The 12,969-nt window shown below is 38.8% G+C and overlaps 1 protein-coding gene across 1 annotated transcript in view; it reads left to right on the top strand.

Annotated features, from left to right (window-relative positions):
• The first annotated feature begins 12,422 nt into the window (after window positions 1–12,422).
• LOC134223059 (tyrosine-protein kinase-like otk) overlaps window positions 12,423–12,969 on the top strand; it is a 193,207-nt gene continuing 192,660 nt past the window's right edge. Inside the window, exons 1-2 of the mRNA XM_062702196.1 lie at window positions 12,423–12,453; window positions 12,507–12,681. Coding sequence (XP_062558180.1) covers window positions 12,423–12,453; window positions 12,507–12,681 — 206 coding nt within the window. The remainder of the gene's footprint in view (window positions 12,454–12,506; window positions 12,682–12,969) is intronic.

The raw sequence follows: 12,969 nt of genomic DNA, 5'->3' as shown, positions 1-12,969 counted from the left end.
AAATAACTGAATTAATGATTAATAAATATAATGTTGTACATTTTATATAACAAGAAACTATTCTCTTTGTTTGTTTTACATAATCAAAACCTTCTCAGGCACTTTTAAAAATTTCCAGGAAAATTTTGAAAAGCCTACCGGGAAAACCGGGAAAAACCCGGGAATTTATTTTGTCGACTAGAGTGGTCACCCTGCGTAGATATGACGTGACGATTATTTTGGGTATATACTGTTGCCTTCAAATATTTCCACACAAACGTAATTTGATTGCTATCCCTTAACTTAGTTTTAAAATTTTAGAATAATATTATTTAATAATCAGTGAATGTCTTTTGAAAAACCAATCATGTTCAAGAAATTTTCTTTAAAGTGAAAAAAATATTTACGGATTTAAAATCAAGCTGTATTTTGTTTAATTTTTTTCAAACCTATTTTATTTTATTGAGTTAAGAACGCTGCATGTTCATTTTTTTAGCCGCCAAGATTTGCTTCGTATAATCAAATTCGTAGTCTCGAATTACCATAAGAGAAAGCCTCTACGCCACCACAAGTTGTTTATTTACATTGCCAAGGAAAACGACACCGGCGAACATATTGATGGTTGATTTAGCGGCTCTGTCAAACGCCACCGTCGGCTGAAAATACATTTTTATTCTGAGAAGTACTGCCCCACATGCGACATCGAATAGAGCTCGTTGTCACGTAAAGGTCCTTCGTCCAAAACATAATTTTGTTTTCAATGGCAATATTGGCAACACGCGTTACCCCTTTTCACACGATCACAGTTGGCTTTATTGAATTGGAGCTGATTAACCCTAGCGCTGTCGCGCCCCAAATTACGCGTGCAACTCATATGGTAAGGTTAGCGAACGCGACTGCCAGAAGGTTCAAGATAGCGGAAAAAACAAACAAAAGCAAAGCGATTGGCCACGTTCTGGGAACAACACTATCGTTTTGTTTAGCACATCCCCTTGCCAAGCAGTAAACTAATAATTTCCTCGCAAGAAACCGCCATCGTTTGCGACCGTCATCGCCACCCCCTCGAGCTATTTTTCTTAGCCTTGTTGCGTATTGTGTTCCGACGTTTTGGTCTCTTTTTGTCACAAATAGAAATGAGTTTATGGTATGAGGGTTCTATGAACGCTGTATGCGTCCCAGGTATTTTGTTTTTACAATGGTACAATTTGGAGGTATGGCGATCTGCGCCCCTTAACCATAAAGTCACAAATTCATTCGGCGATTGTCCCTACTAAATCAGAACTTTCGCATTGGCGTGGCTGTTGGTTTTGCCTGCGGGTGGCTACTTTAGCTTTGGATCTGATCCCAATGAACATAGTAGCTACCTACAATTGGCGTTTGAATATTTTTCATACTTGTAAGGAAAATTATTTTATTTTAGTGGAATGTCTTCACTTGTCATAAGAACTGTGTCCAGAACGCCTGAAATGTTCATCTAGTGAGCTTATCTTTTAATTGCATATTATTCGGCAACTCGGCCGTACGAAATCCATTTTTGCCTTTCTCGTACAACTAAGTTGTACCGAAAGGCTATCATTTCACTCCAAATTCGAACTTTTGATAAAAGTCCCGGAGACCCATAGTGTTATATACCATTCGACTCAGCTCGATGAGCTGAACAAATGTCTGTCTGTCCGTGTGTGTGTGTGTGTGTGTATGTGTGTGCGTGTGTGTGTGCACAAAATGCCATAAAAAACATTAGCCAAATTTTCACATAGAAACTCTTAACCGATTTTCTTGCAACAAGTTGCATCCGACAGAGACTAAAACGCTGTTGATCACTATTGAATTTCATAATAATTGCAAATTGCAAAAAATAGATAATATTAAAATAGTGATGAGACATAGTCACGTAGAACAATAATGTGTTATGAAAAATGCCTTGCATCTATGAATATTTTATCCGTGGCTTCCCATTAAGAGTTTCATCGCACTATAAAGATGCTCGTGTTGCACGCATTTAGGCGTAAGTATGCTCTTCGTTCAGTTTCATAGTACTATGAAATTGTCCGAAAGTCAAAATTCGAACATAGGAAATTCGAGAAACTTTTGGCAGCGCCATCTGTCGTCTACTAGTGTAAATTTTCTATCATAACATTAAACGGTGTAACTGTTTTGCCTTTCTTGTACATCATCGAGGTGTAAGCGTAAAGGCTACATTTATTACCTTTTGGCGCAAGAAAGGCACCATCACCGTTAGGTGGATTAATCTGGGTTTTGTTAAATATCTTGGCTATGCATATGCACAGCATATGTTTCGAAATGGACAAATTGATATGAAATTTGCGAAAAAGAATCCACGTGTCTTGGAGGGACTCGAACCCTCAACCTCCTACTCTCTAGATAGGCGTGATAACCCCTACACAACAAGACCACTTAAATGTCACGTTTGCGGAAAAGCCATCAGAATCCGAGTACCAAACAAAAAATTTTTTTTTCACTTATAATGCGTTTTCTGACTAGGACTCTTTACCAAAAAATGTAACGTACCTTGATTTGACTGGTTCTACGTAAAACCAAATTTTTAAAAATCTTTTTATATTTTTGTTGTTGCCTGTTTTTCCACTAGCCGGGCAGTGGCAACTATATTGCCACCAATGTTTTACCGCTTGGCGGGCAGTGGCAACTATATTGCCACCAATTTTTCAATGTTTCTGAACTGTTTAATGTATAACAAACATACATTTGAGTTTAATAGCATGTCAACATTGTGTCCTATTGTGACGAGCTCGGTGGTCTAGTGGCTATCGCTTCTGCCTTATAAGCAGGAGGTCGTGGGTTCAATTCCAGGCTCGTCCCTTTCCTACTTTGTATTTCTATCTTAGTTCTTTCTGTGTTTCACGTTCTACCAGAACGATTCCTACTGTTAAACCTTCAACACTAACAATCCAAAAACCTCACGTGGCACCTATGAGAGGTCGTAGAGTTCTCTGCATCTTTCTTAAGTAGGTGTCCAACTAACCATCCTTCCCCTTCCTCAGCATTCGCAAGGACGTGGCCAGGACAGATCTCGACTATTGGAGAGTGCATTGCTTTCATCTAAGAGATAGCGATTAGTCCCAAATCAATATCTGTGGTAACGGATGAATGTGTTGCTACTCTCATACAATAGTCTTGGCTTGTACCACCTACGAATTTGTGCGAAATGCTCAATGCTAATGCTAATGCTAATGTCAACATTGTGTCCTATTGTTGTTTTTGTTAATTTATTGTTTAGATTCGTCTGCCTTATAAAGGGTTAAACGAGAGGATCGCACTCCATGCCCCCCAGCAACGAGCTTAACTTTCAAAATTATGAAGTTTGACATGTCGCAAGATGGGTTTCGGAGCTAATCGGAGCTTGTCTACTTCCCTGAGGGAACCAGGTCCCCGTGATCACTACCGCACGTGGCCAATGTGTCCAACATCTCTCAAAATATCATCTGTTGCGATTTCATTTCAAAATCATGAAGTTTGATATGTCGGAAGATAGTTTTCGAAGCTAATAGGAATTTGATGGCTTTCCTGAGAGAACCAGGCTCCAGGGAACACTTCCGACGTGGCCAATATGTCCAAAACCTCTGAAAAACTCATCTATTAAGATTGTCTTTCAAAATCATGGAGTTTGATATGTCGCAGGATGGGTTTCGGTGCTAGGCGAGATTTATCCTCTTTCTTGAAGGAATCAGCTTCCAGGAACACTTCTGGACGTGGCCAATGTGTTCAAAACCTCTCAAAACTCATCTACCCAGACAACCACACATCGCATAAGAATGCGCGATTAAAATCGTTTACCGATCCAAGTTATATCGAAAAAGCATTGTGGTGCGAAGCTCATCGTATTAGATCGTATTTACTTATAAATTTTCCCGCACAGTAGGCTATTTTACGAGTTTATTCTAGTTTCATTTGTTGACATCGCTTATTCCTGCAAACTAACTCAAATGAAATCGGTTTATCTGTCAAACAGCAATGTACAACGAACAACCTCGCTTAAAAATGGTACGCATCGCATACACTACATTCTGGTTGTCTGGGTATTGAGCTTGTCTTTCAGAAATCATGAAGTTTGTTATGTCGCAAGACTGGGTTTTACACCACTTAAAAAGTGTCCACTACCCCGGGGAACCAGGTTCTCGGAACAGCCGGAACCATGTTCTGGGGATCCAATTGTGTCAAAACTAACTTCTGATGCTGGTAAATGATGATTGACCACGTTTGCATCAACATTCGCGCACTTTCCTTCATTTATTATACTAAAAATAGCTACAACGCTAAGGCGGAAATACGTATCTGTAAAAGTTACCCAAGCATGAGAAAATAACTCAATAATACCTAATGCTGTTATCGATACCTTACGCACGGCTGCTAGTTCTATGTGGAGACGGATGGAAGTGATGCTACTTTTATACCCAAGTCCAGGCTTGTAACACCTACGAATTTGTGCGAATCGATTTAAGTTAAGCTAACAATAATACCAGAAATCGACTCGGAACGTGGATGCGCCTCTGTGTTTGATATATATTCAATTTCCACAACTTATTAAATATCTGTATTCCAAACTGTGTGCATGACTTACAGTATTTTTAAGGGTTGATTGTATAACATTTCGCCGAAAACTATTTCGCGGAATTCATTTTCACGGTCGAACATTTCGCGGAAAAACATTTGGCGGTTTATAACTTTTCGCGTAATATAATTAATAATAGCTTAATGTGCATTCAGCACTTCCACAATTATTACCTGCGAAGTTTCACACGGGATTAATACGTTAAAACTTAAATAAGTACCTATACCTAAAAAGCCGATAAATTCTTTCGATAAATTTCCTAGGCCGGGCCAGACGTTGAATCCAGCCTTCTTCAGAATAGTCTTGCTTGGCAGCCACGCATTTTTCCACACGGCTAAGGAAGGTCTCCCAGAATATGTAGAAGTAGTTTTCAAAATTTGAATTGCCCCTTACAAGTCCTTTATAATATCTGGCAGATGGGTCAGATTAGAGGCCTGAATAGAAACACGGATAGGTATGTACCCCTAATCGAACTGTCAAAAAACAGCAGCCAATCGAGCAGGAAACCTGTCAAGCAGCCAATATGATGGCTCAAATACTGAAAACGGCTAAATTTGATTTTCTGCCATTTTTAAGTTAACAAATTTGAGTGCATTCTACATTAGTTTGCAATAATAGATGCAAGTCATTTATATATTATGAAATAAAATTGGATTCAATTGTTTTGTTATGTAAACACATTAAATAGCAGATTATGAGATGTTATCTACATAAACCAATTCGTCCTTTAATGTATTGTTCTTTGATGAAGAAGATTTACTGCAATATTGGCATAGTCATATTTTTTATCCGCGTTTCTCTTATCCAGGCCTCTAGGCCAAAAAAATGTGAGACACACTTTTCGTACTTAGTCTTATCCGATTTGGAATGGATTTGGATTGGATTTGGATTGGATTTGGATTGTATTGGATTTGGATGGGATTTGGATTGAATTTGGATTGGATTTGGACTGGATTTGGATTGGATTTGGATTGAATTTGGATTGGATTTGTATTGAATTCCTATTGGTTTTGGATTTGGATTGAGGTTGGACTAGATTTTAATTGGATTTGGATTGGATTTGCATTGAAATCGAATTGGATTTGGATTGAAATTGGATTGCATTTGGATTGTTTTTATATTGGAGTTGGATTGAATTTGAATTTGATTTATATTGTATTTTGATTAAATTTAGATTGGATCGAGTTTGGAACAGATGTGTAGTGGATTTGGATTTAATTTGGAATTGGATTGCAATTTTATTGGATTTAGATTGGATTGAATATTGATTGAATTTTTGATTTTGATTGGATTGTATTTTGATTGGAAGTGATTAGGATTTGGATTGGATTTGTTTTGGATTTGGATTGGTTTGGATTGACTTTTATTTGAATTGAATTTTGATTTTGGTTTAGATTGGATTTGGATTGAACTGAATTATCGATTGGATTGGATTTTGATTGAAGGTGAATAGGGTTTAGATTGGATTTGTATTGTATTTGGATTGAATTTTTATTGCATATGATTGAATTTTTTTGCATGTCACTAGGATTTGGATTGGATTTGTATTGGATTTGGATTGGGTTTGGATTGGATTTGGATTGGATTTAGATTAGATTAAGATTGAATTTTAATTAGATTTGGATTGGATTTGGAATGGATTAGATTGAATTTGGTTTGATTGGATTTGAATTGGGTTATGAATGAATTTGGCTTGGATTTGGACTGAATTTTGATTTTGGTTGGAATGAGATTGCATTAGTATTAGATTAAGCTTTGAACTTTTTTTTTCATTTGTTGTATAATATTGGATATTCAATTTGGAAATTAACTGCTAATATGCTGGATCCTGGAGATCCTGGAAACACAAGAGTTCGACCGCAAGTGCATTTTATAGATGGATGTGAATCTCATGCGATTTTGTAAAACATTTGGACTGGATTCGAGTTTAATGTTATTTCAAAAGGATGAAATTTTGATTAAATATTAAATATTATTATATTATTATATTAGTGGTGAGGTGAGCGGAATTGTAGTGATAGCAATGAGGTTATTAAAAAAATAAGAAATTAAAGTTGAACAAAAATATTATTATTTAAATATTCCGACACAAAAAGTACATACAAGGCACTTTATAAATCTGCGCATATCACAAATTCTTGAACATGCGATGTAACGAAGTTATGAAAGCTCAATGCGTATTACTGATAATTCGCCAAAAAGTAGGCAATTATATTGCACATAATGAACTTAAAGGCATTAATGGTAAAATATTGCAACAGGGTATGAATGTCACTAACGGAGTGTTAACTCATCACTAACGAACCATGTCTCATATGTCCATAAATATTAGTAAAATGGTTCAAATGATTTGAATTTTTGGCCGATGTGTTGAACCACATCCAGAAGCAGGACCATCGACGGGCCAAGGCGGCCCATTCCCGATGACATTCCGATGGTGAGTAAGCGGGTGGTACCGCCCTCTGCCAATATCGGAATGTCTCATCGGAGATAGCAGCGAGCATCAGCTCCGATGCCGAGTAGTGGGTGGCATCCTACTAGGCTAATCGGAGCGTCGTTTATCAACTCCTTTTGCCTTTTACCTGGCAGACGCATCCATACAAAGAAGGCATTACCAACTCCTTTCGCCTTATATCGCACAGATGCGTTCATTTAAAGAAGGCGTTACTCCTACCTTCGCCTTATACCAGGCAGACGCGTTCTTTCAAAGAAGGAATTATCAACTCCTTTCGCCTTATATCGGGCAAATGCATCCATTTAGAGAAGACGTTACCCCTCCCTTCGCCTTATACCGGGCAGACGCGTTCTTTTAAAGAAGGAACTATCAACTCCTTTCGATTTATGCCGGGCAGATGAATCCATTCAAAGAAGGCGTTACTCCTCCCTTCGCCTTATACCGGGCATACGGTTCTTTTCCTTTCGCCTTACACCGAGCAGAAGCATCCATCCATCCTCCCTTTGCCTTATCCCGGACAGACGCGTTATTTTAAAGAGGGAATTCAACTCCTTTCGCCTTATACCGGGCAGATGCATTCATTTAAAGAAGGAGTTACTCCTTCCTTCGCCTTATACCGAGAAGACGCATTCTTTTAAAGAAGGCATTATTAGCTCCTTTCAATTTATGTCGGGCAGATGCATTCATTTAAAGATGGCGTTACTCCTTCCTTCGCTTTGTACCGGGCAGACGCGTTCTTTCAAAAAAGGAATTATCAACTCCTTTCGCCTTATTCCGGACAGAAGCATTCATTTTAAGAAGGCGTTACTCTTCTCCTCACCTTACACCTGGCAGACGCATTCTTCTAAAGGAGGAACAATCAACTCCTTTCGCCTTATACGGGTTCGGGTCGGGTTCGGGTTTGAAAACTTAGTACAATATTGGGTTTGGGTGGAGTACGTGTTTAAGAAATTAAATACTGAATATTATTTTATTCAGTTTTGTTGATTGTGAGGCTAGTTCGTTATTTGGGCTTAAATTTTTTTTCGATTTAAAAATAAAACCGAAAATGTCTAGTTTGAATTTTCGGGCACGACTTTAGTGCGGGCTTAAACTGTGTCGGATTTGGGTCGAGTACAGGTTTACGAATGCAGAAATTCTCGGGTACGAGTCGGGTTCGGGTCGGTCCGGGTTCAAAGGAAATTTACAAATCGGGTTCGGGCTTTCAAACCCGACCATCTCTAGGGCAAACGCATCCATTCAAAGTAGACATTATCTTTTCCCTTTACCGGGCAGATGCGTTAATTCATAGAAGGGACTACCTCCTTTCTTTTCTTTATACCAAGCAAACGTGTCCATTTGAAGAAGGTATTGTCTCCTCACTTTGCGTTATAACGACCGGTTGCGGACATTCAAAGAAGGCTCCTTTCATTGCATCAATTCACAATCCAAAAGAATATAACCCAGATTGCATGTAATTGAGCTGAAATTCATAAATATTTCAATGATAATTATTCTAATTGAATTCCGCCAAACGGCATTCCGCGGAATGATTTTCGGTTAAAAGGTACATTCCGCGAAGCGTGTTTCGTAGAGTTGATACATTCCACGGAATGTCGCACCGCGAAAAAAAATTCCGCGAAGTGTTTTTCGGCGAAATAGTGTACAACCTTAAGGGTTACCGACCTACATTTTTATTTCAATAGTGCTGAGTATAATTATTCTCATGGTTCTTGATTATTGTGTAAGAAATCAATGTATTTCATGTACACATTGCTTTTTGTTATTGATGTAGGAACAGACACTTTATATAAAAGTCAATTTTTTGTAACTGCAACTCAAACTAAAAGTCAATATTTGCTCTCTTTTTCTGCAATTGAAAGTCACTATTAGGTCCCTTTTTTTCGTAAGCGTTGGTCACTAAAGTCATTATTTTGAGCTGCTTTGATGGCCCTGCACTAACAAACACATCAATAACAAGAAATGAAAGACTCAGATGTGAATGTGTACCTACATTATGTAAAGGATTATGATTTGAAAAATGTATTGGAGGTAACCACTACTGAGGGTCGTGGGTTCGAGTCCCATCGAAGGGAAAGTGGTTACCTCCAATACATTTTTCAAATCAAAACCTTCCACATAATGCACATATTCACATCTGAGTTTTGCAGAACATTGTAAATTAATGTCCAAGTTGGGTGGTTTAATACCACAAGCATTTTCTCGATCTAGTGCCCATTCAATTTTTTCTTCCATTCCTCGATCCCTCCTTATCTCGATGGTCCCTTCAATATCGAGATATTAAGTGTCGACTGTAATTAGAAACAAACACATAACTTTAGAAACGCTAAGATTAAACTAAAGTTAGTTAAACTACATCTTCATTCGCTAGGAGAAAAGGCAAAAAAGAAGAAGTAGAATCACAAAAAAAAATTTATAGTGAGATGTGGGATGCAATTCTCTAAATAACTTAAAATAATAAAAATGATATGTATTTCAAAATAATTTGAAGCACCAGGTTAGATTTTTGATTATCTACATTATACATATATTAATATGCTTGTGGACGGTGGATGGTGTGCAAAACTGTGTGAAGATTTCGGGCGAACACTCCAGTTCGTTCGAATCGCGCCGGGGACTAAGACAAGGTGATGGACTTTCGTGCCTGTTGTTCAACATTGTGCTAGAAGGTGTCATGCGGAGAGCCGGGTGTAACAGCCGGGGTACGATTTTCAACAGATCCAGTCAATTTATTTGCTTCGCGGATGACATGGACATTGTCGGCCGAACATTTGCAAAGGTGGCAGAACTGTACACCCGCCTGAAACGTGAAGCAACAAAAGTTGGACTGGTGGTGAATGCGTCAAAGACAAAGTACATGCTTGTGGGCGGAACCGAGCGCGACAGGGCCCGCCTGGGAAGCAGTGTTACGATAGACGGGGATACCTTCGAGGTGGTCGAGGAATTCGTCTACCTCGGATCCTTGCTAACGGCTGACAACAACGTTAGTCGTGAAATACGAAGGCGCATCATCTGTGGAAGTCGGGCCTACTACGGGCTCCAGAAGAAACTGCGGTCGAAATGATTCGCCACCGCACCAAATGTGTCATGTACAAGACGTTAATAAGACCGGTAGTCCTCTACGGACATGAAACATGGACAATGCTCGAGGAGGACTTGCAAGCACTCGGAGTATTCGAGAGACGGGTGCTTAGGACCATCTTTGGCGGTGTGCAAGAAGACGGTGTGTGGCGGCGAAGAATGAACCATGAGCTCGCCCAACTCTACGGCGAACCCAGTATCCAGAAGGTAGCTAAAGCCGGAAGGGTACGATGGGCAGGACATGTTGCAAGAATGCCGGACAGCAACCCTGCAAAGATGGTGTTCGCTTCCGATCCGGCAGGTACGAGACGGCGTGGAGCGCAGCGAGCGAGATGGACAGACCAGGTGCAGAACGACTTGGCGAGCGTGGGGCGTATCCGAGGATGGAGAGATGCGGCCTCGAACCGTGCATTGTGGCGTCAAATTGTTGATTCAGTGTTATCTGTTTAGATGTTAACTAAATAAATGAAAAATGAATGAAAATATGCTTGTTAATGATAATATTTTTTTTTCTCGAATTGATTCCGGGAATGGTACTATTTTTGATGTTTATTGAATTTCTAATCTCGTATAATAAACCATTTTTTAAAAAAGTCAGCTCGTAATTATTAAAAATATTTTGAATCGTGGTCAATTTTTGTGCTTCTACTTTTTCTCTGATGACAGCGTTCACTCGGTTCTCCTATCCCATTGTCTTATGTACTGACCAAAATTCATTCCTGAATGTTTTCAAGAGGTTTATGTGAGCTAAATCATACAGTCCGAGGTTTATTTGGTCAAAGGCTGTCAAAGTAGACTTATCCGTCCGGCATAATCACTTCGTTAATTTTCAAATACTCACCCTCCCGATTAAAGATTGCTTTGATGGACCAAAAAAAAGTATAAGGCTGATGGTTCAATATTGAAAAGCACTCAACACTAACTAGAAAAATCAATCGCAAATTATGTCAACCAAACCGGTCTTATCAAAATTCGTCTCACAAAATCAATTTCAGAAAGCACTCTCAGCAATCTTTTCGTTTTTCTTCCTATGGCAGAAGAGTTAAATTCTTATCGCACCTCCTCGACCCCATAAAATAGGCAGTATAAAAAAACATCATCAAGGTGTGCTTCCTAACATCTCCGAGCATGCTCCTTCTCCATGATTCTGTGCTGCGGAACATTTTTTTTTGCTCTATAGAAAAATGCGCTTTTCCGGTAATTCCAAATCTTCTGCACCGCTTCCTCCTGAAGGAAGCTGATAAGAAACGCGAAAACTGATGGCGAAAATTCTCATGCAGTACCTACAGTGGAAGAAGGCGACGGCGTCGACGACGTTTCAACCGAAAATGACATCACGACAACGGCACCGTCATGCTTTAAATGAAGAGGGAAGGTGGCTAAAATGCGCTCATTCAATAATGGGCTGGTTTTCCACATGCTTTCAAATTTACGAGTTCACTTTTAATTAACTGTATAGATTCAAAGACTACGTCAACTGGTAAACTACATGAAAATTTATAGTTGCTTCTGTAAGGCCGATACAAATATTTGAAATCTATTTTGTCTCCTCCCCCCCTTCGTTTTTTTTTGCCAAAAAATAATATTTTGAGGGGGCAACAAAATAAAATTCGGATAATTTTGAGGATTTTCGGAACATTCTTTAACAAATCCGAGGAGTTTTTGATTTTTTTCATTTAATTTTGCTTAACTTTTCAAAGGACCTAAGTAACATTTTTTCATGAATTAATGTGAATACTGCAATCAAAAGCTTTCATTTTTTTCTGTTGATTGCGCTATATAAATTAAATCATGAAAAAATGTTACTTAGGTCCTTTTGAAAAGTTTAGCGAGATTTATTTTTTATTATCCCCCCCCCCTCTTTACCTTTCGGAGACCAGTAGGACAAAAAGTCAATTAAATATTTGTAACGGCCTAATTTATAAAGTTTTCCGCATTATTTCATTAATTTACTGAAACATTAATATGCTCCAAAAACTGTTTCAAATCCAATTGTTAATTCTGGAATGTTTCAAACGGATGAGTGGAATTGTGTATGGGTTTTCGGGAGATCGTAGCGTATTTCAAATCGCGTTTGATTTGAACTGTCCTAGAGTTTGGAGAATTTGAGTGTTTCACTGGCAATATGGAAATTATAAAATCCAATGTCACTGAAAAACCATCAATGTTACTCGTAACCAATTTTTGCATGGAATCGTTGTGATAGAAAGCTTTTGGTTTTGAAAGGAATACGAACAAAAATTATCATGACATGGTGCATATTTGTCCATTTCTCCTATAGGTTTTGGGTGTATGCCATAGAACCGCGCCAAAAGGACAATGATATCCCAGAATTTCCCGATGTCAAACTGTTCGTCGACGGCGACTAATTTGAATTTTTTTGTTCTTTATTTTTTTCCCCAGCAGCGTCGTTCGTCCGTTCCGAGTTTCAATTTACGGTTCTGCCAAAGTATACCCAGGTGTACGAGGGCGAATCGGTTGTGTTCCAGTGTCGAGCTTTCTTCGACGATGAGATCGACTTTTCCTGGACGTTGAACGGTAAGTTTGCTATGAGCACGGAAGAAAAGACTGAAGCCGGGTAACGGAGGCAACCAATTGGATGAACATTTTCCACCAGAGCAGTATGCAATGGCAGCAAATCCGAACAAAAAAGCAAAACAAGAATAACACAGAGCCTAAGACGGAATCGTTCACCCTACTGGCACGTAAGAATTTGCATTAATTTTTCTGTTCTGAAACTTCTTGATTTGGAATTCAATTTCTGCTCCGGTTAGGATGTTCTTTTTTGCCTTTAGACGAAACACCGAAATGCTGCCGGCTCTGTTGTTTGCTGCTGGTGACATCCGTTTTCGGTTGCCATTCGATC

This window comes from Armigeres subalbatus, chromosome 3 (genome assembly GCF_024139115.2).
Source record: "Armigeres subalbatus isolate Guangzhou_Male chromosome 3, GZ_Asu_2, whole genome shotgun sequence".
Taxonomy (NCBI): domain Eukaryota; kingdom Metazoa; phylum Arthropoda; class Insecta; order Diptera; family Culicidae; genus Armigeres; species Armigeres subalbatus.
Note: the sequence above shows the minus strand (reverse complement) of the source record. Positions and strands in the feature narration are given on the sequence as shown.